At 36.4% G+C, this 27,957-nt stretch overlaps 1 protein-coding gene across 1 annotated transcript; it reads right to left on the minus strand.

Annotated features, from left to right (window-relative positions):
• Positions 1–100: 100 nt before the first annotated feature.
• Positions 101–27,659, minus strand: arhgap20 (Rho GTPase activating protein 20). The gene is made up of 15 exons (XM_026932365.3): positions 26,986–27,659; positions 22,676–22,761; positions 18,911–19,081; positions 16,715–16,864; positions 14,950–14,991; positions 14,668–14,752; positions 14,508–14,582; positions 14,038–14,104; positions 12,599–12,787; positions 12,241–12,422; positions 9,722–9,886; positions 8,094–8,209; positions 7,799–7,988; positions 5,644–5,749; positions 101–5,564 (listed from the first exon to the last, which is right to left on the minus strand). Exons 1-15 carry the CDS (start codon positions 27,085–27,087, stop codon positions 3,883–3,885), a joined length of 3,408 nt encoding a protein of 1,135 aa, XP_026788166.1. The 5' UTR covers positions 27,088–27,659; the 3' UTR covers positions 101–3,882.
• Positions 27,660–27,957: the final 298 nt, after the last annotated feature.

The raw sequence follows: 27,957 nt of genomic DNA on the forward strand, positions 1-27,957 counted from the left end.
CAAGCAGATATTTTATTGACCGTTAGATTATGAGAACTTGAAGTATTGTAAAATGTATTGCGTTAAAAACACCTTAACATCCTGAGTTAATGAAGTGCAGGTTGTGAGTTTTCAGGATGTGAGAGCAGCTCTTCAGCAAGACTCTTCAACTTCAACATCTATATGATTGGCTTGTATTATGCTTTGCTTACGAGTCACTTTAGATAAATGGACTAACCGTATATATGCAGATTTTTGTCACAGCCTTGTCATGAACCAGGTAAGGGCTTCACCAACAAGAAAACAAGATTGACAGCTCTTATTAAAATCTGACCCTAACTGTTAAATCAAACAACTCGGTGTGCAAACAGACTGCTTCCATGGTGTGAAATGTTCAAATGGAAAATGTTCAAGGCTTGTCGAGAAAATACATCTACTGCATCACTACAAATATTTTGACAAAGCTCCACGGCGAGTGTTTGTACTCGTCTGGCCGGTTCAAAGGTTCAGCAGCAGGTTAGTTAGGTAAGATGGAATTTGGCAGAGTCTCAAGTATTTGAGAGGGTTTGTTGAAGTGCTTCCTTTAAAGGACAGATATATCCATTTTAAAGGAAAAATCTTACCAACTTGGTAAACTGTCTAGAAGTACAGTTCGGAACTACATCTGGAGTGGTTTTTTTTTTACTTTCTTTTTTTAAAAACAGATTTAACAAGGTACTTTATTATAGTTTTTTACCTTTAGAAATCCATTTTCATTTGAGGATGGGGCTAAGGTGGACTCATGATATATTGCAAAACTACATTATTGAACTATATTATTGAAGTATATTAGAAAATATACAAACCACAACACAACCAATTTTGCAGTAGCAAATAGTTTAAGACAGCAGCAGCACAGGCATGTACAAAAATGCATTAAGAGCCTTAAGTCACAATTGGAATTATATAAACACATACACATATATAGAGGTACAGTATTTTATGTCTGCTACCATATTCTCTATAATCACCATCCTAAAAGGCAGCAGTTCTCAAAGTGAGCTCTGTGAAGCATAGCCTTGTGGTGTCTTTATATTATTACAGTGGTGGAAATCGCAATTCAAAGCTATTTAATTTATTATCGAGTTCTTACAGTTGGTTTGACTGGTCACTTGAATTAAATAGGTTTAACCAAACCTCAATAAAGCTAATGTCTTGGCTATAAATAATGTCAAAATGAACCTCATGTGTTCTGTCAGTGGAAATTTCAGGAATAAAAAGCTCTATGAAAAAAAAAAAATAGCCACAATATTATTGAACATATTTAAATAATTAGCCTATTATTTGAATAGTTGGGTTATGTTCATTAAATAAATCTGTACTGTAGGGGTCATTGGATTTTATTTCACAATTAAAGGGATCCCTGACTGCAAAGAGAGAACTCCTGCCATAAGGTAATATGAGTATAAAGAATTGGCAGCAATGTCAATTGAAAAAAAAATATATCTGAATATATGTCTTAATAGAAAAGAAAATATACTTAAGACATTACTCTTTAGATTCTTAAAAATATACACTATGTCTACAGCATAGAAACATGGCTTCCAGATGTGCTATTCTCTTACTGCACATAAATTGGCCTTATTTATAGTTGAAAGAAAACCTATACAGTAGCAAATTCATATAAAGACACACTGTCTTAATCTTATTAAATAAGCAAGAATATTCTCACTGACACCAAATAAAAAGCAGTACAATTTTTACCGATTATTTACACCTACCAAAGCGGAACCTCAGGCGTCAACATTTTTGTGTCCAGGAAAAAAACGTTTCTTACACATTATTGACAACTAATTACATATCTGCACTGTTTTTGTTCACAAGTATTTATGCTTTGCAGTAGCAAGCATTTTACTTATTTTAATATAATCTGATATAATTTGATACTTTCTAAACATATTAAATCAAAATTAATAAGCCAATAGTTTTGTAACCTAATTAATTGATTTAATAATTCCCTTTAAAGAACTTTACATAGTATCAGTTAAGGTCTTTCCACCTTTCTATTGTCTATGTTTACACAGTCTATATATTTATTTTACATACCACAACTTTTAAATTAAAAGTTAGTTAATTGGTAAGATTATACATACACCTAGTGTCATTGCACTTCACTGCATTTCATGGATTGATATTATAATAATCAAAAATCAAATTAAGTGCAGCAGAAAATTACAATTTCTTCTAACTAAGCCCTGTTAAAGCTTTAAAGTAATGTTAAGAATTTAATTTACTGAATGATAGAAAAAGTAAGCATACACAACAGGCCACATTCACTATCAGATATTTCAAATCCTTAATAATACAATCAGACCAGAATTATTGGCACCCTTTAAAAATGGGTTTAAAAAAAGGTCATTAAAACCCTTCTGAACTTAAAAAAAAAAAAAAAAAAACCTATATCACAATTATTGTCACCCCTGTATTTTGTTCTTCCACTTGTTGAACTGTGCAACCTTTTGCCAACATAACAGCAATAAGTCATCTCCTATAAACCATGGAGAATATATAGCAAGGGATATGAACGCATTCCTCAATACAGAATCTCGTCAGATACTCCAGGGTCTTAGAGCCCCTCATGTGGACTTTCCACTTCAGCTCACCCCACAGGTTTCAATTGGATTTAGGTCTGGGGACTGGGATGGCCAGGTCAAATGCTTGATTCTTTGGTCACTGAACCAGTTTTGTGTGGATTTAGATGTATGCTTCAGATCACTGTCCTCCTGGAAGATTCATCCATGACCCAGCTGTAGCTTCCTGGGAGAGGCAGGCAGATTTTCATGATGCTGTATCCTAACAAGATTCTCAGGGTCTTACCATGAAAAATAGCCCCTCAACATCACAGATCGTCCATCATACCTAAGAGTGGGGAACCTTATTTTTACTCAAAACCCACCTTGAATATTTGTTGCCAAAAGACTTTTTTTTTTCAGGATTTTTGTTTCATCTCACCCTAGAACACAAGTTCCAGTCAAAGTCCCAGTAGCATCCAAAAAAACCCCAGGCACTTACTTTTGTGGTTAGATGAAAGAAAAGTTTTTCTTCAGGCATGCCTTCTAAACAGTTTGTTGGCATGGAGGTGGCGTCTAATTGTAGATTTGGAGACTTGGTGACTCCAAAATGCAGCTGTCTTCTGCAAATCTCCAACTGTGTTCCATTTTTGCCTCTCTAACCTCCTCACTCTGCTTATGAGAAGAACATACTTCTAGACAGGTTCGACCTCTCTTCCAGACAGGTTCACTGTTGTTTTAAACTTCTTAATTATTGCTCTAATGTGGGCATTACAGGCATGTAGCTATTTTAATAGCCAGTGACTGATTTATGAAGGCCAACACCCTTTTCTCTAACTTCATTTATAAATTCTCTAATTTTCCTCATGACGTAGGGAATTTAGTCACTTCATGTTTATACCCCAATGAAACAGGAAGTCATGGATTACTGTTCAAGATTTCCTAAGAATCCTTGATAAGAATTTCTCGGGGTGCTGATAATTAGGACATGTGCTTTTGTTGAGAAATATATTTTTGGTAAGGGTTTAAAATTTTATCAAAAATAAATACAATTAAATGTTAGATTTCTGTCATATTTTCAGTGGGAGAATAAGCTAATTAACCACAAAGACCAAATTTTTCATAACCCTTTATACCCATCTTTACCAATGGCACCATTCATTCTGGAGCTGACTGTATTTAGGGCTGTGTCTTCCTAATCTAGTCCTAAAGTATCCTGCACAGTTTATTTTTCTTATTTATCTAAAACACCAAATGCATTTACCAATGAACAAATATACTGAATCAGGTGTTTAGACCAGGGATAACTATACGTGGACTGAATTTGGGAAATACTGCATTAGAACCAAGGTACTTAGACGTAAGACTCCTCTGAAAAAAGCATTTTCTCAAAGTCTTCTAGCTGTGTGTCACTGCACCTCCTCATCCACTCCCGCTTGCCATGGACAACAGCCAGTGCCACTTCCTGACTCTTCTTTAGATTACTTTGGGTATCTTCACCTCCTTGCCAAAAGAAGTAGTTCCTCACAGCCTTTGTGGCTGATGGAGACAAGCCACACTGGGGTTTACTATACTTTTCATCTTGCTCCAGGTTAGATATTTTAGGTCCATGAGTATGGGGGTTAGAATATGTGTCTTGTTTTCCTACAGCCTGCCTGTGGATAAGCTCCAGACTCTTTGCTGTCTCCCTATCCAGCCCCAGACATTTCTCTCCAGGTTCAGATGCTCGGCGCTGAAGGGAAGGAGGTACAGGGGACTTCTGCTCGACAGGAACAAGAGAGTAAGATTTCTTTCTGTACAAGGCCAAGCGGCGAACACTTTGGCCATAGAACACAGACTGTGGAAAACTGCTGGTATTACCTCCTGGTGTGCTTTTCTGAGAGTACTTTTGTACCGGGGTTTGATTACTCAGTGAACATGCCTGGTTGTGAATCTCTCTCAGTTCTTTCACTGTTAGCTTTTTTTCCAAGGCAGGGGAGTAAACTGACCTGCAATGCTGTGTTTCGAGCAAGCATTCTTCAGAGCAGAGAGGGCTGGTAGATCTTTTTCTAGCAGGTGGACTACATGGCTCCTGAGCACTCCTCTCCTTGCTATGGCTTGTCTTGGAGAAATTCTCAGAATGGAGGAGTGGATCACCAATGTCCTTGTCATCCAGGCCTCCTTTGTCCTTAGACAGGGAAAGTCTGTGGTCTTTCTTAAGCCAGGTATTTGGATGTAGCCCATGACTGCTCCTCAACTGGCTCCAGTCTAATTTATCTTTAGGTTGGTATTCCTTGGGAGAAGGTATGGTTGGACCAGGAGAAGTGCCAGGGAACCTGGGAGATTTTGCTGATGCCTTGAAGCTACCTACTATATGAGGGAAATGTTTGTTGTCAGTAGAGTGCTGAGAGGAAGCACTGTCCAGAGAGCTCACTGAAGAATGTATCGGTGAAGCCCCAGGGGAGCAGAGATTTGTGCAGCTGATATCTAGATGCAGAGGTGAAGGTTTCAGTTGCTCTTTCAGTTGTTGAGGGACATTCCTCTCATTCTGATCCCTTTGACTAGGATCACACTGCTTCTCCAGCCTCAAGGTATTTAAATCAACCTCAAGGTCTACATCTACGTCATTTCTGCCTTGACTTGTCACACATTCGTAACTGCCCTTTCTGTGTTCCCTACATTCTAGGTATCTGGTTAAGGATGAAGTCGAATTCCAAATGGCAGGCTCAGAAGAACGTCTCAGCTGACGAACACCCTTAGGAAAAGAAGATTCCTTACAAGGAGATCGCATGTGAGGAGTGGATGGACTCACCACTGGAGAAGGTTTTACTGGGCAGGCTAGTGATGGGAGTAAAAGGTGTGTGTTTATGGTGATGTCTGGGTCAGTATCAGTTTGATCCAGGTCACAGTCACTCAGTGTGAGGACTGAGTCATAACTGCGGCTGTCTGGCTTGCTTCGTGATCTCTGCATGGGCTGGAAAAGTGATCCAGAGTCGTCATTCAGCTCATTCTCAAGGCTGTCATAGGACGAATCGGTCATCTGATAAGAAGACACATCTGCGTGGAAAGGGGAAGAGTTTAGTTTGAGAGAATCAGTTTGCACAAAGTATATAGCATAAGAGTGAGGTTTCATTACCTGATCCATGAGTGCAGCGCTGAGGAAAACCATCAAATAGTGTGGTCACATCTTCTCCCATTATTGCCATGCAATTTTCAATCATTACCCGTGCCAATTCACAGACCTGCAATGAGGGTTGAATGGATTATATTAATTATTCATTCAACTTCCGTAACCGCTTTATCCTGGTCAGGGTGCCAGTGGATCCGGAATGTATCAGAAACACTGGCATGAGCCAGGAATACACCATGGATGTTACCAAGGCACACACATTCACACACATTCAAACCTGGGGAAAGCTAATCCACCTAGCCACATAGCCAGTAATTAATTTCTTTTAAAATACCTTTATGACAGCTCTACTGAAAATGATTAAAATAACATGCTAGTAATAGGAAGAAATGAGATCTAGCCTATTTTTTTCTCTTCCTGCATTAACCCTCCTGTACTCCGGCTGTCACGTCAATATCCCTAATTAGAGTGTAGCTACAGCTAGCTTTCAAAGAAAAATGGAAAAGGCATGATTGTACTGGTTAATACTGTTTCTCACCATAGCAGCTGGTTGCCAATAAAATGTGATTAATAAACTAAGGAATGCATTCATTTGACGTCTGGGGTAGTTAAATAGGAACCGTAGTGATGACTCTGTTGACTTTTTATGAACATCATTATAGCGCAATTTTGTGCAGTAATTGCAACAATGTTCACAAAAGGTGCATGTATGAGTGGAGTAATGCAAAATTAGAGGATTAACTATATTGCCTAAAAATGCCCACTGATGCGCAGAGGGTCTCCCCGTAGTGTATGCCATGCGTGTCCCTCCCCTATGCCGGTACTGCACTGTATGTACCTATGTATGTTAACCAGCCAGGAATAAGCATTTGGAACTGGAAAATATTCCCACTCTGGATTGAATTAGATAAACTTTATTACTATTGTTTTATGATATGGATGAAATGCAAATAAACCCCAGGAATAAATCAGTGGGCTCAATTAAGTAATCCAGTTTGGGATTCCAACTTCTGATTCTACATAAGAAATGCAGATCAAAACTGAAGGCCAGCTTTGTTTATGTATCCCTTATTTACTGATTACTCTTCATTAAAACAAAAATTAAACACACTTTGAGCAGTGACATCAACAAAGGATGCTTAGAAGTTTCTTCCAGTTTGCTTTTTTGTTTGTACTCAACAGTTGTGCATTAATATTCTGTGATTTTACAGTTGTCTACCAAAATGTCTGCCTGTGGGTGGAGATAAAAAAAAAAAAAGTGTCAATGTTAAGGACTGTAAATGCCTGCAAAAAATGTCTCTTTTTTTAGTATGTATAAATACTAAATAGGACATTACATTAGTAGTGCTAGTGTAATAGACTTAACCATATCTTCTCAAATAAAAATAGATCTAAAATAGCATTCTATCTTTATCGAGCCGCTGAGACAGTGAAAAAGCTTAGTACATAAAAGCCTAGACACAAGTTTATCACTCAGTATGTAATTGTACACAACAAAGTGACAGAGACAGGGAAGAACTGCAGGGTAAAATACCACGGTTCTTATTATCCCCTCAAAGAAAAAAAAACATTACTACTACAATAAAACCTACACAAACAAATTCTATTTAGTTTGTGATTGCAGTGGTTTACTTTGGCAGCCTTTAAGCCAACATTGACAAGATCAGTGTTGTTGGGGAATGTTGAAATCTACATTTTTGGGGCCTGGATGGCAACACAGGCTGCCACAAGCATATCCAAACAAACTGCTCGACTCGAGAACTCCATCGTAGTAAGATAATGTGAGAATGACACTGACCTCAAGAATCTAAAGGAAATGCTTGAAATATTTCCCAGCAAACTCAAAAACATCTCCAAAACAAAAATGAAATGTGTGAAAGACTATCCTCACGTAAGAGACTATGAATGACAATTTACATTACATTAATTGTCTGACCATTGGAAATATGACATGAAAATGACACCTGTTGTATATTTTATGCCCACAAATACAATCCAATAAGAAATCCAATAACTAAATGATGATTATAAGAAATGATAATAATAAGAAAATGATAAGTTGCAATTTCAAAGACTACATAATTCCTCTCATTTTGAAATTCACACTAAGTCTTCTGTTAGTTAAATTATGTTAACAATGTTCTGAATGGGTTAAACCAACCTTTTTAGTACCTTCTCCTTCCATCTCTGGGGTGCTAGGAGCTGGGGACCAGAGCATGCTGGGAGAAATGCATATGGCCAGGTTGAAGGCATTCATCTGGTTGTCTTCGGCATGGAGCTGAATGTTGTATAGCACAGCCAAAACATGCTTTAGGAGTAGGATGTTCTCAGAAGGAAGAGACATCACCAAACTGAAAAATGGGATAAAAGATCACTAAGCCTAATGGCTCTGTCAAATTAATGTTGGATTTGTAACTGAGATGCTAGATTCCTAATTCAGATGTAGTATAAAGTACCCCTGAATTGACTTTAATTGACTGTCCTCTACTTCATCAAATAAATCCATGGTGGCCATCCACTTCTCGTAGAGATCAGACAACAGCAGGCTGCCTGGAATGCTGCGCAGGAAGTCCTACATTATGTACACACAGATACACAAATACAAATTTTGGCGGCATCTATAAAGTTAGACTAGATTTTGGCTTGCAAAGAGGTTACAACAGACAAACAGATAAGGTGTTCAGATAAGCACTTTTTAAAGTAAATGTTGTCTACAGAGCAATGCTGTTGTTTTAGGGTGCTCTCATATATAAACAGCGGTCAGTTATTTAGGCAGGTCAGAACAGATGCACTCGAGTGCAGACCAAAACAACCAATCCAAGAGTGTCAGAGTGAGGTGGTCTTGGTCCAGTTCCATGAGTAGTTTGACTGAATCGATTTGATCCTAAATCCACCCAATTGCAGGACGTGAACCAAACATGACATGTATTTTGGGTTGTGGATGGCATATTTTTATTTTTATTATTTTTTTTTTTGTGCTCTGGACATTTCGACCAATGAATAAAAAGTGTCAATAAACACCTGATGTGATACACAAAACATTTAATATTTTTTAGCTATAATATTTTGCTAGTTATTTATACAATTATTTATATAGCATTGGCTTAGCATCGGTTTCATGATCTCCATGCTCAGCTGTTTTTTGTTTTTTTGCTTTATGGTTTGTTTAATTATGTGAATTATGAAATCAAACCAAATAGCACACAAACCAAAAGTATTAATTTGTCTCTGATTCAGATTTGGCATAGGAACGAACAGGTGTGAAGATACTAAGATGTGAAGACACTAATGATCCATTAATGGCTTAAAATATCTATTTTGCAGAGGTTTAATCAACTAAATCACAAAATATTTTGCATTTGCTTAGAATAAGCCATATAACAGGACATGGGCCACCTCTCTAAATCTTACTATGCAATATATTATGCCATCATGGAACATTCCTCAGTTTGATAGACTGGTGCTCAAAACACCTAACACACACAGTACTTGCCATTATATAGGATTAGATTCACAGCAGCCTTCTGAGCTCTATAACATGATCACAACATATGACTCATAACACCGCTGCCATAATTGCAGCACTAAAATATACAGTATGAATCATTTGTATGATTGACAGGTGAATTTTCAGTATTCTTCAAGAGCATAAAATTCAGCCAGTGTCCTTGTTAATTTGCAGCAATGTAAATACTGACGACATATAAGCAGCAATGCTTATTATATTATACTGTATATAAATATATATATAAACTAGGAAGGCTGTATGTTATAAAACAAATATCACAGACATTATCTAGTTGCTATTACATAAATCCTTTTCAAGTAAGTCAAATGGGCTCAACATGTGGGATGCATATGATCAAAATCATAAACAGAGTCTGGTTCAGGGAAAAACATCACACAGATACACAATGGGTAGCAACACACTCACATACGTCACTTACAAATATAAGTGTTTTATCAAGAGAAGATGATTAACAACCATGATGCAAAATAAATCAAACCTGTTCTGGTAATCTGGTAATATCAAGTTTTATGATGTTTTTAAATTTCTGGTTATGTATCACAGCATAACACTTACCTTCAGTACAGCAGCAATCACAAAGATAGACTGTCGGTTCATCGGAACAACCTGGATTCCTGAGTCCAGTTTGTCTCTCAGCTCCCTGCAGGCTTTGGCCCCAGCAGAGCGCCGGAAAATTCCCCTTGTGAATGGCCCCTCTTGGAACAGAAACACTAGCATGTCCTGCAGAGAAAGAAAATAAAGTCTGATATACATTATGGACTATATTATTTACTGAAAATTCCAGATGTGGAAAGGAATGCCTATTAACCTGCCCTGAGAACTGTCATTCCAGCAACTGTACATCAAGTACTCATCAATGGTCACATTCATGTATTCTTAAAGGGTCTAACATTCCATCAGTGTTCACTCAAACAATTCACTCATTCAGTAGAGGTATGACTAGAGGATACTCTTAAGAAATGCCCTGCCACCACAGAAAGACTTAAGTATGTACATTAAAATGTTTTTAAACTGAATATTGAATGAAGGACTGATGTGAGTTCCACATCAGTGAGTTTCACAATCTCTAGCTAAATGTAGTCTACTTTATTATTGTTTGATTATACCACAGCACTGCTGAATTAGGTTAATATTAATGTACTCGTTCTAATACGTTATTGTTTCTCTAGTAACAGCTCATACAGAGGGACTTGTATGGCAGACACTCCACATAGTTTAAGACTAATAATAAATGGATATCAAAAAATGTGTTGTTTAACAAAGTAAAACATAATTGTTGATTGACATTTTTGTTAAGAGACATTTAACATTTATGGAAGGAATGCTTTGTAAAAGTCAAAATTTCCCAGCCCAGGAAAGTATTTAGGAAAGAGGAGATTATGCTTTCCGGTTTCCCAGTAAAATCACATTTTGTGAGAGAGAGAGAGAGAGAGAGAGAGAAAGAGAGTGTGAGAGAGAAGTGGGGGCTGTTGAGCGAACGACTGTTTATTGCAGCTATAACATAGGTGATAACAGGAACTAACTTGTCTCTTGGACGTTCCACAACATTAAATCTAACTATAAACTGTTAAAATGTGTGACGTGTTGTTCATTAATAAATTAAAAATTGTAATCATTGACAAATGGCTATGATATAGTGCACCCCCATTAATATTTTCATATAACAGCACAGTCTGTTGGGTGACATTCCTTACATAACAGCATGGTTCTAACAGTAGTTCCGGCTTTAATTCAAATGGTTTATATTAAATTACTTGACCTAATATGTTTTGCCAACAAATCATTCACACAGACTTGTATGGCAGATGTTCCAGATAATCTAAGCCTAATAAATGGATAAATATGCATTGTTATTTGAAAAAAAAAAAAAGTATAATTGTCTAAAAGTCTTCAGGACAGAGCAATTTGCTCTTTGAGATTTCTTGTTAATATGACATGCTAAAATATTTTGGTTTTGCAACTTGTTTCTTTAATTAAGAGAAGAAAAATAGAGGCTGGTGAGCTAACAACTGTTTAGTTATAGCTGCTATAATGTACTTTATGTAATAAGAGGAAATAATTTTTTTGAGGACGTTCCAAAACATGTTCCACAATACGTTCCACAAAATGTAAATACAGTATATCAGAAGTATTATGTGTCATTCTTTGGAATGGTAACTGTAAGACCGTGGCATGCTGGGTCATATTACACCACCACCTCGTAGAATTTTTTTCCTATAACAACATGTACTATCATGTTTTATTCTTTACTTTGCCAGTGTAATTAACCAAGCTAGCATTAGCCAACCCTATCAACCTTGCATATACTTCACTTAACAGAGTCATTTAAATAGAAAACTACAATGATTATTCATAGGATTGGTTTGTTTTGTGCTGGTTTGTTCGTATTTGTGAACTAATTAAAAAGTTCTGTCAAAAATGAGAAATGAGCTTTTAATAGCTGTTATAGCTGCTTTTCTTAAATGTTCTTCCAAGGAGAACATACTTCAGCCTGACCTACCATGTATTAAAGTTCAATAACATTTTCTAATTTTACCCATCATCATAAAATTATTTCTCACAGTTAATGCTACTGTGTTCCACTTAGTCCTCAGTATTTTCTCAAAATGGGATGAGCAAGGTCTTCATACACATAGACATGACCTACCTATTAGAGCTGTCAAATACTATTAAAAAGTGCATTTAAATTATAAACTCTTAAATGATTTTGTATTTGAATGCATTTGAATAGGAATTAACCGACAGACAGAACTAATATTAGATGCAGCAAATGTTTTCATACTGCATAAGGTAAAATATTGTGTGATTCTTAAACAAGCAAAACACAAAGAGGCAATATCGTACATTATTATAAACTGTAATGTTCAAAATGTATAACATTATACATTATTATGTATTTGATACACTCAATTGTTATGTGTCAAAAGGGCTTATATGTATTTTCCCATAGTACAGTTCTATTGCTGTTGATAAATAGTTAGCTTTTCCATTTTAAAATCCTAGTAATAAATGAGTAGTGCACTTATAAGCATGACTTTTATGTGTCTGAAGATTGTGACTATGACTACACTCACCATGATGGGTTTAGGAAGGCTGTTATCCTTGCATACCATGCTGAGGGGCATGCCAAAGAGCCTATCAGTTGTGAATGGATGGGGTGATAAAGGAGGATCATCCAGTTGATTGGATGAGCCGCGCCAAAAAGCCCAGTTGATGAGTGACCGCCGTCTTTTGAACGGCTTCTGGTCTGGATCAACTTAGGTTATAAGAAGATAAAAGTGGATATTAAGTAGTATTCATATATACATATTCATGTATTCATACATTCACTATGAAGGTGAAATGAAGTTTTTACAGAACATGGTTTCTATATCTTTCTATAAAAAGGTTAGTAAGACATCTAGCCATTAGGAAAGGTAAGAAGACATTTACCAACAAAAGAGTGGCCCACAGCGACCCGACTTGGCCTCAGGATGAATTGGCACTGACTGTCCGACTGTAGCTGCTCAAAGAGTAGCTCCATTTGTCTTTCAGGTGGAATAATTTCATCAGTTTTTTCACCAGTTTCATCCAAAGGCTCTCTTAAGTGGCTCATCTGTATACTGAAAGGAAACTCATGACCTGTACACAGGGGTGGGTGGGTAAGTACAATTAATTCTGGTGTTCACGTATTTGTATTTTACTTAATTTTTTTCTTCCACTTAATACTTTTAACTTTTACTTACTACATTTAAAAAGGAAAATCAAAAGGAAAATCTCTACTTTTTACTCAGTCCATTGACAAATACTGCAACACTATATTTCTATATAAGTCATATATTTGTAAAGCCATTTTTTGCTTTCATAGTATGATTCGTCAAAAACAGTATCAGTCTCAACAGCTCATGTCTATACAGATCAGGCTATTGTCAACATATCACTATTACAATTATCCATTGGCTTAGAAAAGATGCAGGATAACGACAGCACTCACTCAATCTTCCATACGGTTATTTTACTGTATTTTACTGTTCAATTGTTTTCTCTGATTGCATTTATGGAAACTATCTAAACTATTGGTACATGCTGCAGCAATGCAATTTGCTTTATGGATTCAATAAGGTACATCCTGTATATATTTATGTATGCATTCATGTATCTACACTCACCATCCACTTTAACAGGAATATCTGTACCCCTGCTCATTCATGCAATTATCCAGCCAGCCAACCATGTGACAGCAGCACAGTGCATAAAATCATGCAGATACTTGTCAAGAGCTTAATAAACATCAGAATGGGATAAAATAGGATCTCAGTGACTTTGACCGTGACATGGCTGCTGGTGCCAGACAGGCTGGTATTTCAGAAACTCCTGGGATTTTCACACATAACGGTCTCTAGAGTTTGCACAGAAGGGTGCAAAAAAACAAAAAAAAAACATCCAGTGAGCGGCAGTTCTGTGAGCAGAAATGCCTTGTTGATGAGAGACATCGGAGGAGAATGGCGGGACTGGTTTGAACTGACAGGAAAGCTACAGTAATTCAAATAACCACTCTTTACAACTGTGGTGAGCAGAAAAGCATCTCAGAATGCACAACATGCCGAACGCATAATATGAAGGCTACCGTGAGCACAGGCTCACCAAAACTAGAAAGCTGAAGATTGCAAAAAGACCAGGCAATGTTATTCCTATGTTTAACTTTAGCTGCGCTACTCTCACATGACTGGCTGATTGGGCAATTTCATAAGTGATCAGGTGTATAGGTATTCCTATTAAAGTGGCCAGTGAGTGCATATAGAAAGTTTTGCCATATTAATTATAAAAAGTCTTATTAGAAATGCTTTTTTTGATGTTATGATCATAATTTTCAGGATTTATAGCAAACTCACCAATAAGAGGGTAAGGAGCATTGTCTTTTCTGGAACTCACCCACAGTTGGAAGTCTTTCACAGAACCCTGTATGCCAAAGACAAACACTTTCACAGAAATGCTTTGCACCAGGTTCAACCACTAACCTATATGAAGAACCATATGAGGGCATGTCTTGTTTTTGGACATGTATTTTGGGTTCGGCTATAAATACAAAGTTAACTAAAGTGCATTGGAATTTTGTGTACTGTTAGAGGTGTCTTGATTTGATTAAGTAGATGTCTGTGCAGACACTGTTGCTTAAGGAGAACATAAATAGACTCAGCGCTTCTGCTTCTCTGGATAGCTTTATGCATAGCACATATGTCAGTATATTCAGTACATATCAGAAGAACTCTGCATGAATTCATTTACAGTTAATTACATAGAATAACTCAAAAGAGGCAATTGCAGAAGCTTAATTCTGAAGATGCAATGCATAGAAACTTACCACAATCCCAAACTGCTGCAGTGCGAGACGAATAACTTCATTGGCACTGTCAGTATTGCTCACAGCAATGGTTTTCTAAATCAACAGAGCATCAGATTTTAATGTGCGACATGTTCAAATACTGAGATAAAGATATTTGATTAAGTCTAAGAGAACTTACATATGAAAAGTTCCCCATATCCTTGGCATGCACTTTAAGGGGGATTGTTTTTGGATTATCTTTCTCCTTCTCTTCTTTTATTCGACTGTAGAGAATAAGGACATAGACACAATGAATTCAGCAGAAATGTGCAATGAAAACTTTAAAGAAAGTGAATGGTCACACTGGAATGAACTTAAGTGTACACTTGTACTCAAGTGTACTATCAAGAAAAATATGGACACTATTAATACACAGAAGGAATTTTGTGGCATCTGCAGATTCCATGTGATTCCAGTGTACCTTTTTATAAGGGAAAGCCATCTATCCTTCTGTTCAACTGAGCTATGGAGAGAAGAACAAAACATTTTCATTAACAAAATCTGTTTGAGAACCATCATCTAAGGCGTGCTATCTTGCTTTAAATGGTCATGATTACTATCACCCTACATCCTTCAAGGGTTATTCTAGGGTTAATCTAATGGCTCGTAGGCTAGGTAAGAATTCATAGCTTGCTAAAAGAATTCTAGTAACAAATATAAGGGTTCCCTCAGAGAAACACCCTAGAAACGCTTAAAGTTTCTAAATACCATGTAAGGGGAAATAAGTATTCGGACATTTTTTGTTTTTATTATTTAATATACTTCCAGTGCATATATCCACTTCTATATTATATACATATATATGTGATGTGAAGGAGCTTCCTAAAGTTATCAAGGACAGCATTATTAAACAACACTCTAATGGAAAAAGCTAGAGAAAAAGCAGTACAATTGGTTTGATAACACGCAGGTGGAACCACAACTAATCGTACTTGGACAGGTGCGCCATACAATATTTCACAATGTACTCTAATGATAAGATGTAAGAGAGAAGCCAGTAGTCACTTGAAAATAGTTGCAGGATGACCTGAAAGCAGCAGGAACGACAGTTACATAGAGAATGAACTGCACCACAATCATCTCCATTCCTACACACTACGCAAAACTGAAAAAAGGAAGCCCAGAGATTAGCATCTATATAAAGCATTTATATAAATCAGAACTCTTTTGGAACAATATACTCTGGTCAGGCTAAATAAAAGTAGCTCATCATGTTTGGAGAAAGAAGGGTTGCACGTATGATCCAAAGAACATCATACCTGCTGTGTGAAGCATGGGGGTGGGAGCTGCTTCTCTGTAAATGGTAATGGGACATTACGCATCATCAAAGGAAACATAAATAGAGTGATGTACTGGGACATACCAGAGGGGAATTTAATTTAATCGGCCAAGAAACTGAATGCACTAATGTTGGTAATTTGTGGTGTCCAGATACTTTTTTCCCTATCAATTTCATTTTTCAAACATATCTTTGTTTATGCTCATGAATACTTACTTTTTTTTTCATATTTTTAAGTAGAAAGCACTGGAAGTATATTAACTAAGAAAGGAAATAAGAGTTACTTTAAGTAATTTTGCCACAGGAACAGTAAATCAAAAGGCTGTATACTGCCTGCTCCTTGTATCAACACAAACCCCATTTCCCAGAATGCTCACCCAAACAGCTGGTTACATGACCAGTCACAGGATCCACTACCTCACTCTAGTTCCCCCAACTTCTAATCACAACTGTTCCCAATAAGCAGACTCCCTATAAATAAACCAGACTTTCATCTTGATCCTAGCACTCTACTAGTTACATTTATGAGCCTTTTGTTTGTGTACACACTTTCTGGTAATGACACTGTCTCAGTTGTTTATTAAATTCTGCCTAGACTAAATCTCTCTGCTGATCGCCTGATGCATCGCCTGTCTTTCGAATCTGATTTTGGTTTGCCGTTTTGGTTTTGCCTGCTTCGTTCAATAAAACTCTGCACTTGCATCCAAACTCTGTCCATGCCTGACATCTACTTTCTTGAATGTAAATCATTAGCATATTCATATAAATACACCTTAAGTGGTGTTTAATGTATTCTTCTTCTAATAAAACTGACACGGGGCTTAAGTTCAGTCCATATTACAAGATTTTCTGTATATGGGTTCAGCTGATGAATTATGGGCAGTAGACAGTAAAGAATATACTATACCTGAAAGTGGCTACACAGTTGCAAGTCGGCCAACCCATCACAAAGCTTTTGTCAAGACATGTACTCCCCTCACACACTTCTTCCATGCAGTTTGCTGTCCACATCTCACAAACTCGTGTCTGTGCCTTCAGCTTAAAGTTGGTTGAAGATCTGTTCATAAAACATGACTACTTTAAAGATAGTATGTAAAGTAACATGCTAGCTATTTATTCATTCGTTCATTTATTTTCAGTAATTGCTTTATCCTGGTCAGGATCGCAGTGGATCCAGAGCCAAAAGTGGGAATACACCATGCACACCCATTTTCACAGACTCATCCGCACTTTGGGGCAATTTACTGTAGCCGATCCACTTACTGACAGTGTTGATAAAATCTATACATATGCTGTGCATGGTGTTTGCAAGAAACCACATTAGCTGTGGGTGTTGGGCAAAACCTATCCTCACTTTGGCAATGACCAATAAAAGCTTATGTCCTAGCACATGCTCGGTCAGTGCATACTTGTAGTTCCCATTTTTTAATGAACACCTAAATTCATATTCATTCATTGTGAATTTTTTTTAACCTTTTGTAACTTTTAATATGAGTTGCTTTTGTGTGAATTCTTGTAAGTTAGCAATTGTGAGACAGCATAGCAGAGAATAAGAGACAAATGAGTCAGTATGCTGTGCAGACATTCAAAATGCAATTCCTTCTTTAGCTGCAGTCACAGTGGCAAATATGACTGATAGTGAAACTGCACTGCTACTAAACTGCTACCAAACAGAACAGGGTTTTTACCTAATTTTTTTTCAGTCATTATTTGCATATTGATTTTGAGCTTGCTTGCAACTATGCTTTTGTGTATATATATATATATATATATATATATATATATATATATATATATATATATATATATACACTTAGTCACTGTACTATTTATTTTGGCCTGGACAATGTCCTGATACAAATTTTCACTCTGTTCAGATTGCTTAAGTTGAACTAATTAATTAATGCACATGAAAAGGAGAGTTTATATTCAGGACAGTCTTAGATATATAACAGAGTTGAGAAAATCTTGCATATAATGTCACTACTGTAGCTTAAATACAGCTTCTGACTTATTTTAACATTTAAATTTCTTTAAATATTATACTTATTGTCATCTTATCATGGTTATTAACATTACCTACAATGAGTCTGTGCGACTGTGTTCACAATCAAATCAAGAACATTTTAACATCCCCTTTTTTACACAAGCATTTGAAATGGGACTAACCATTGAGACGTTAACTATCGGACAGAACCACACTAATCTGTTATACGATAATCATAGGTCAACATTTAGAGAATGTTTGAGGAATAAGCTTGCCACTGCCGACTTCACAGTGGCTACAATGGCTTTGATGCCAAGCTCTGCCTCAGATCGTGTTAATTGGCACTTTGGGTGGTAATTACTGAGAAGGACCCTCTGGCTATGCGAGACACTATGGCAAAAGGAAGGAGGATGTGGGCCACATGATCCTATGAGACTCAATTAAACAAGGGGGGGAAAGGGTGGAGGAATGGCCCAATTCTTCCCACCATTAAACACTCACTGGTAACTCCCATACATGGGTATTTCAGCTAATGCATTTTCTCTAGTGGTCTGTGCTATAATAACAACTAGGAATAACAACTTTTCTCATTTTATTTACCACTTTAAAGCAAAATAAGCTGCTGATACATTCAGTCTCATTTGCTTCAAGTTCTAGATATTTTCTTATCAATTTTTTCCTTTTGGACTATTTGTCCTATTTTATATGAACATATTAATGTCAATGTTTCTCTTAGTCATTCTACAATTAAAGAAGCGGTTCAATATGGGCTAAAGCTGGATAAAGTGTAAAAGCTCAGTAACACATTAATGTTTCAATCAGACCTTCTTTTTTATATATATAATTCCAGCTCATTTTCATTTATGTAAATTTCAATTTACTTTGCCGCATCCTCTCGCTCTATCCCTACCCTAAAATAAACGTTTTCCATATCTCTTCTTGCCTTTCTAAGATTTGCAAAAAAAAAAAAAACCTACACAAACAGTAACAAACGCATTTATGCTTGAGGGACAGGGTCATTTTTACAACTTTAAATGAAATCAAACTGAATGGCTCTCATTCATCAGAAAAACTGAATTTTGTGATATTGGGATGTTCCCTGCATACATGTCTTACTTGGCTTTGCTGATGAGTAGGATGTCAGTGAAAAGGAACATATGCCTCTCCTGGGTCTGCAGACCAGTCTTCAGCTGGGCATATACATGACCAATAAACATCCTTGAAGGATTAAGATATGATTGTACCAGTAGGCATGTCTCTGGGCTGACTGGAGAGAGACTGTTATCCCTGAGAAACAACAACAAATGGAAATTACTAATTACTCAACCACAGGTTAAAATGTGTTTTGGATCAAATATGCAGCAAACTGTAAAAGAAAATGTATATTGCCCATTTCAATTAGCTAATGTTATATTGAATACTCTGAAGAGGACTAACAATAACAAGATTACAGAATCAAAAGACACAGAATAATAAGGTTACATCATCACTTATTTATATATTTTTTGTTTTTGCATCTCTTTTTAAGGGAATGGCAACATTTCTATCTCAGTTTAAAGTGTTTGTGATGGTGGAAACCCCACTATACAGAATATAGACCACACTTCTGCTCTCTTGCTCAACCTACAAGTAATATTGACACATGATTCATTGTTTAAGAAAAAAGAACACCTGAATAGAATCTTACTTCCTCTGAACTCTGTACCATGAATTGGATGAATATGGCACAAATGATTCACTCAAAACATATTTTCATTTACAACAAGCAAAGTATCTAAATAGGGGTTTCAGAAGACAGCTGATGTGGGTGCAGTTTGTAACTGGTAAACATGATTACAAATCCGGATTATGGCCCTGGTCATTCTAAATTAGGAGTCACTAATCGTCCTCATGCAACCCTGAAGAATTTAATTCCAACTCTATTTTCTAATTTATCACACCTCATCCACAGAACTGTTTTTCACCAGATCGTGACTAGACAGATAAAGGGAGCTAGATCTGGTTTGAATTAAACCATGTCAGAAAATAAATATAAAGCAAAAGGGCTAATCATTTAAATATTCACATGGGTGAGCTTATACAATTTTCCCCTATATTTAAATCTCAGCAAACAACAATAACAACCAACAAAAGACTCTAATAACACCTTTAGCAGCATTAGTTTGTGTTTATGGGGTCATACGTACACGAGAAACAGTGACCAAACATCCAGTGCTGCTTTAACAAGGTTATTCTCTTCCAGTGTGTAAAGGCCTGAGGACTATATTTAGCCTTTATATCCCCTAGAATTATCCTTCTGAGGAGCTTAACTACTGCTGAAAATGCTGATCAAGGCATTCTAGGACATGAGAGCATGAGAATGTAACTTAGTTCCTTGATGGCAACACTGTTTCAAGCTTATTATCAGGGAAATTTTTCATCGCTGTATGAAAATCTTATTTCTGAGCTGGTCAATGTATTGGACTTTTTTTTTTCTAAAAGCAAATAAAAGGTTTTCACACAATGTCATGAGGATGTCCCATAGGTAAATACAGTTCTGCGATTTTAGCCATATAAAAGACAAATGGAAACTCGAACAAGATGGAAACGTGATGTGATACTAAATAAAAACAATGATTGATCACCATCAAGAACTACACACATTTATGTTAACAGAATAATGCTGGCAACATGTAGTGTTATACATAAGCATTACTCACTACAGTAATAATTTCAGCAATGTACATGAATCATAAAACATAACTTCTAAGCCAAACCCAAATGGAACAAATAGAAAAATGGGAAAACATTAAATTTAATTAATATTTATTTAAAAAAATTATTAATAAATCAGTTATTATCAATAACTCAATTCTTTTCAAATAACTTTATCAAAACAGTGAAATCAAAGTGTTCTTGTTACAAGGATGGGTGTAGCAACCTTGATGCAAAGATTTAAAAAATTATATCATTCATTATTTGATTCGTTCATCATCAATAACCGATTTATCCTGCTTGCAATGTCGCAGTGAACCTAGAGCCTAACCCAGGAACACTAGGAGTGAAGTGATGCGATACACACATTCACACACTAGAGGCAATTTAGAATAGCCAATCAACCCACAGGCATGTTTTTAGGAGGTGGGAGGAAACCAGAGAACCTGGAGGAAACCCACACAGACACAGGGAGAATATACAAAACTTCACACAGACAGTAACCTGATCTCAGTAACTGGGGACCCTGGAGCTGTAAAGCGGCAACACTACCCACTGCAGCACTATGCCACATAATCATATTATTATTATATAATCATATTATTATATCATTATAAAATATCAAAGCCTAATATGCAAATGAAGGTCATGCAAAACTAGTTTCTCAGGGATAGTCTACCAGGAATCTGATATATATATATATATAATGTTGTCTCATGACATAAACTGCCAGTTCAGGCAAACTGTGTAGATATAAAGCAAATCATATAATATAATATAATATAATATAATATAATATAATATAATATAATATAATATAATATAATATAATATAATATAATATAATATAATATAATATAGAATAAAGGCACTTAAAAACACTTATTTAACTCCAACAAATATCAGGTTACACATGTATCTTTAAGCTAATCATATATAACTCCAGCCAGAGCTGAGCACACTAACATGACCTATTAAAAACCTTCAGATCAATTTGATGATATAACATTCATTTGGTGAGCATACGCTTTTGAAAGGCATAGGCTTTCCTCTCTGAGCAAAGGGGTTTGTGCTATCTCTTGATGGCTTCCTCTGAGTGAGAGATCACTCCCCATCATCACCATACCAATGTCAGAAAGACTTAAAGTTGGATAAGTAAATGGCCACTTCAGCCCGCTATGCTATCTACCAACAGTAAATAGGATTCAGACTGGCATTTGCATAAAATATCTACCATTTATTTGTACAAAGCATATTTAACTATTAAAGTACACCTGCACTCAAAAATGTGATTTTTAATTAGCTCATTCTGATGTACGTCGTGGTATCTTGGTCAATCTTGTTAACTTAGTGAAACATTTTTCCATTGCAAACAAAGATTTCTCAGAACCTCAATATTAAACTTATTCAGCCCATTAAACATGAGCTCATGTTATAGCTTGTACTTGTAAATTACATGTTAATTATTAGTGGATGATGTAGTACCCAGAAATTGCATGTTAAGCTGGCTAGCTATGGTTGATAATGGCGATAGTGGTGGCTGAACACTGTAAATACACTATCATCCACTTGTCCTTTAAACAGTGGGCACATTTCCTTTATAGGAGAGCACATCAAATGAACGGAAACACTGAGATTGTTTTATTAATTTAACAATCCAAGATAATGAATTAAAATCATGATCCTATGTACACATTAGGAGATCATGTAATAACAGGATGTGCTGGATCAGATGCTATTTTATAAGCTTCAGAATAACAAGGCTAGAAACCATATGGTTAAAATAAACCAAATTTGCAGTGATTGATGAGATAATTACAACTAAGTCTATTCAGGCTACAATATACTGGACACCAATTAGATGTTTATTGAATGCTTTCTATCTTCTCATTTATGTATCATCATAATAGTCTTTTCATTTTAATTTTCATTTTTAAATTGTATCTTGCTTTTATGTTACGAAACTGAAAATCTCAGCTCAGACACCTCTAATCAAGAAAAATTTGACAACATCAGAGGCATGAACTACAACCAAGTAATTTTAGTAATCTGAATGAGCTGCCCAGAAAATCAACTTAAGCGCCAACATAACCTGACTCTGAATATGAGGGACTTTCCCTGCGTAAATATTGACAAAGCCTTTGAACTTAAGCTGTCAACTCTGAATATGCCACACAGATTCCATACCTGGATATTGTTCTGGATCTAGTAAGTGCTTTGCTGATGACCAAGGAAGGAGCAGATTGCCTGCGACAAGACAGGGCCTTCGTCCTCTGAGAAGAAGAAAACAGAATCCACATAGTTACTTTATGTCCACAGAACAAAAAGAAAGACCACACGAATTGATCATTTTTAATCAAGTAATTACAATATTAGTACAAAATTTACTGTTTTTACAGTAGCTTTTTTTAGTAGCTGTTTTTAGTAGCTTTTCTTCTGACTTTATTCATCTGATATACAGCGAAATCAATCTCACTCTTTAGAATTCCTAAAAATTCTGAATAAGACAAACATTAAATCAAAGGATTTCTAAGGAGTCTATTACATATTCTTCAGCAAACTGCTCTATTTAATTATTAATTATATGAAGAAAACTCTTTTATTAAAGTAAATAAAGATGAAGTCTTTAGTGTGATTTCTGGTGAGAGTAATCTCATTGTTTTATTGACATACTGGATGCATTTGTGCTGCATTGAAATGCTGGAATACACCGTTCCACTGGTATAGCACCTATTATTCATAGTCAAGTGCAATTACTTTTTGACATTAAATATGGTTGACGTTAAACCAACATTTGGTGTGATATTAGGGCCAAATGATCATTGACAATTATCTTAATGATAATAAGAATGATGCGGGGCAAACTATTACCTATACACACATTTTAAGGCAGACAAAACTGCATTTGTGATTTTTATTTTTTTTGTTTGTTTCAAGTCTCTAATGCACTACTGGCTTCATGCTGTGTTTTGTCTGAATACCAAACGTAGTCAACAGATATGAACCTTTCCTTTCAAACAAACAAACAAACAAAACAAAACAAAACAAAAAAAAACACTCTGCCCTTTTTTTGTGCTTAGTCTATCTACTTTTAGTTTCTTCTCCAAAGTTTCCAAAGGCATTTTGAGGGAAAAAGGATGGTAGAGTAAATAAACCACGTTGTTCTTGATGGTATTTCACATGCACTTTCTCAGTCACTGCTGATGATATACTGCATCAACCTGCACAGACTTCATATTAGAGTAAGTGTTTCTGGAAAAAAGTGTTTCTGGAAAAACTACAAGTGGACTCAGGATAAGTGAGGCATAATTCACTGACTCTAAGAATTGGCAAGACAACAGAGTGTTCCTGATGATGAGGAAGAGATAACAGCCTATGCTAAAGTGAAGAGCTCTAATCAGTTTAGAAGATCAAGGTCTAATGGCTAGGGCAGCCATGGCTTGACCGAAAATAAATAAATAAATAAAACAAAAAAATCGGAAGAATGCACACCCATGAAAAAGATACTGATTACAAAAAGAAGTCATGCAGTTCCCGCTTTTAGTTTCATTTGCTTTAGTTACCACATTCATTACAGCATAGTAATACACTGTTTTTTCATTTATTAAAAAAACCTCATTATTATTAAACTGATTCAATACGCCCCATATTCACTTAAACAATTACATTATACAATTACACATTCAATCAATCTTCTATTATGGATTATACATGAGGATAATTAAATAGCTTTAATGAAAAGGTTTCTATATCTTATACTGTTATGTTGTTACAGTTTCGTCAGTGGGGAATGTTAGTTTTCTGTTACCCGCTAGATGTAGGATGGTGTGCAGAGGAAGTCAGTAGTGCCTTTAATGCAAGTTTATTGTACTTTGTGACAAAAGGTCAACAGAAAATGTGACTCTGTTCAATCCATGGGAAATAGATATGCTCATATCTAATCTAAAGTTCATTTTTATTTGGCAAATTATATATCCACTATCTGTTTCCTGACTTTGAGGCTATGTGCAGCATTTCTACTTAATAAAAACAGTTCAGTCTTCCTTTTACTTGCAGCTGTACCAACAAAGGTGAATATAAAACGCTTACTATTGCTGTCAATCAAAAACATACAACCCAGCAGTTTTTACTTTTCAACAACCCTGTCACATGGTAACTTATGTTCCTAATCTAAATGCTTTTATTCAGATAATTACAAATTACTTTTCATCTGCTGTCCAGCAATAAAGATTTCTTTAACCAGTATTTCAATACAATTCAATATTGTTCTTTGTAACAAAAAAGACAAGTAAATTATTTATACAAGTATGTTTTAACAGCTCTTAAGTTTTATGGCTGCAGTCCATAAACTTTATGAGAAAATTTTAAGACACTGCTTTCATGCAAACTACTTCAAAACTATTGTATAGATAACAGGAAAGGTTCTGAGTTACTGACTGGAGTTCAAATCTCAGCAACAAGGCCCTTAACCCTCAATTGCTCTACAGGCACTGGACTGTGGCTGAACCTGTGGTGGGAAAAAAAGGGAGGGGAGAAAAAAAAAAAAAAAAAAAAAAAAAAAAAAAAACTTTTCCCCCACAGCATCTTCAAAGAAGGGATAAAGTTAGGACTACAGTCCTTGGAACATGTCAGGAAGTGTACCACGTTCCAGCGTCTGATTTTGAGAAACAAACAATTTCCATTATCCACAGGAAACCTGCAGCAGACAGAGTTTAAGTGATACACTGTCCAATGTCCAAAAAAAAAAAAAAAAAAAACCTAACCCCTTCTCCCCACAAATCTGCCTTTGTATTTGTCCACCGTATCATTTAAGGCAGGGTCTGTCACATGAGTTTTTCACCTCAGACACGTGTCATATTCTGCACAACTTCCTTCTGTGATCTGTCAAAGGCTAAACTGATAACCTGCTTTCTGAATAAAGGTCCTTTTTTAACACTCATCACTCACTTTTAGTTTACTTCATAACAAACTTTATTTGCAGTGCATTATATTTTACATACTTATTGGAAAATCATTTTATACAAAGTAACTTACAAGTGAGGCAGAAATCAAATATAGGCGTATCAAACATTCAAGTGTTGCAAGACTGAGAGCATGATAAATGAAGAAAAAAAAATACAGACCCACACACCCACACACACACCCTATAGAGCAAATGTCAACAAAATATGAGGGCTAGTGTAAGTGCTCATACTCAAGATTGGTAACTAAGCATGAACCAGTGAATCTGTAAATATACAGTCAACGGAGTAATTCAATGTACAGTATAACAGACATTAAACATGGGCTCTAATATTAATTTTAAAGTACTTCCTTCAACAAGATGCCTGACACATTGACCTGCTCATACTGTGGAGACTTAGCTGTCAAACAAAAAGAGGAACAGGTACTTCTTGAGCCAGACAAACTAAGCCAAAGATCTCGGCCAAGCTGAAAAGCGGCCCTTCTGTTCAGGAGAGGAAAAAAAAAACCTCTACACATAGGGTATGCTGAAGTGAGACAAATCACATAGGGAAATCCAAACACATGAAACCAAAGATGACAAACAGGATGGTCTAACCACTGGCATCCCAGGCTGGAGAGGGTTCCCTGAAATAACTCCGCATAAACATGGAATTACTGCTAACTTCAGCGCCGTTCAGACGCCAGCTCTTAGGCCACGGAGCATGACTTTTCCACCTCTTTATGACTTTACAAACTAAAAGACAAAATGAAAAGACAAGGCTGACCAATTATTATTGGTGCTTGAGATTTTATGGAACATCATACGGTACATCCCCATATTCTGGCGCTCAATAACTTGCCTATGGTGCATTTAAATGATGTTGCAATCACTAAAAGCAATACTATATGCATATAAGGCGCGTGCATGCATATATATATGCATATAAACCTATTTGGGAAATTGGAGAAATTTTTTTTAAAACACCATTTCCGCATAATACTATTTGAACAACATATGGCATATTACATGCTGCTCTATTTGCAATCACAGTAATGACTGCCGTGCTTATTAGGCTATTTCTAACCTAACACTGTATGTTCATGCAAATAACCAAAGGACATGATAATGTAATATCCATTATGTCATAGCATCTTATTGGGTTGGATGAATTGAGTTAGCAAATCGAAATAGAGCTATTGGGCAAAGTGCCAAATGAACTTGACAGCTTCTAGCAATGCAGAAACAACTGCAAGCCCACAACAATCTTTAACACATTGCACATATGCAGAACAAGCTCTTTTCCTGCTCAGTAACCGCTATTAAAATTAATTACAGGGGCTAAAATCAGAGGCAACAATCACGACGAGAATAATTAGACAGACACAGATTTATGAGCACTGCAGCCTTCTTAGCTATATTTCCTTGAAATAAAAAGGATTCTCAGGAACAGATGAGAAATAAACCAGAATGAATCCCAGATACAGCAGACCTCCAGCAGAAGTGGGCATCTTTGTTTGCATTGAGGAATAGAAGGAAATAAAAGGTGGCATACCCGCTTGTTATCCAGATGCGCGCACATATTGGTCTCCTCAGTGAGTGATGAAGAGCGGCTCTGGCTGATGTTTACGTGCTGCTGCGGTGACATACTTTCCATTCAGACGCTTACAGGTGGTTGGACCGATCCAAGACAAGTGAACCCCTGTGCGCAAAGTTGCCAGTTACCCCACGACGAAAAACGCACTCATATTAACACATAACCCAAATTCTGAACACATCTCGCTGTCATTTTATACTGGCAGGAATAAATGGATAACGTGAAATGCGTAATGTCCATAGTCCAGAACCGGTAATATCCAGTGAAAGGGGCAGACGTCCTGCGCTGCGTACTAACAGCCTGGATCCAGCAACAACTTTTATTCAGCTCCACTCAGCCCATTGATCTGTACACATGAGCCGCGCCCCTGGGTCCTAAAGCCAACTTCTTCCATTCCAAACAACAGGTCGGCCTCAAAAGACATGGTCTGTTGGAGAACCTCACTCACTCACTCACTTACTTTCAGTTACCGCGTTCTCCTGGTCAGGGTAGTGGTGGAGATAACTCTTAACATCCAGAGCCTATCCTGGGAATACTGTGTGCAAGGTGAGAATACACCCTGGATGGGACACCAGTCCATCAAAGGGCACCATACACGCAAACACACACACACACATTCACACACTAGGGGCAATTTATCTTAGCCAGTCCACCTACTGGAATGTTTTGAGAGGTTTTGGGAGGAAACCCAAACATGGAGATGAGATGGCGAGAACATGCACAGAAACTCCATACCCAGATGGGTTCCCTTTTGAGTCTGGTTCCTCTCAAGGTTTCTTCCTCATATCATCTCAGGGAGCTTTTCCTTGCCACCGTCGCCACTGGCTTGCTCATTAGGGATAAATTCATAAATTTAAAATTTATATACTGAATTTATATATTTCTGTAAGCTGCTTTGTGACAATGTCCATTGTTATAAGCACTATATTA

This window comes from Pangasianodon hypophthalmus, chromosome 26 (genome assembly GCF_027358585.1).
Source record: "Pangasianodon hypophthalmus isolate fPanHyp1 chromosome 26, fPanHyp1.pri, whole genome shotgun sequence".
Taxonomy (NCBI): domain Eukaryota; kingdom Metazoa; phylum Chordata; class Actinopteri; order Siluriformes; family Pangasiidae; genus Pangasianodon; species Pangasianodon hypophthalmus.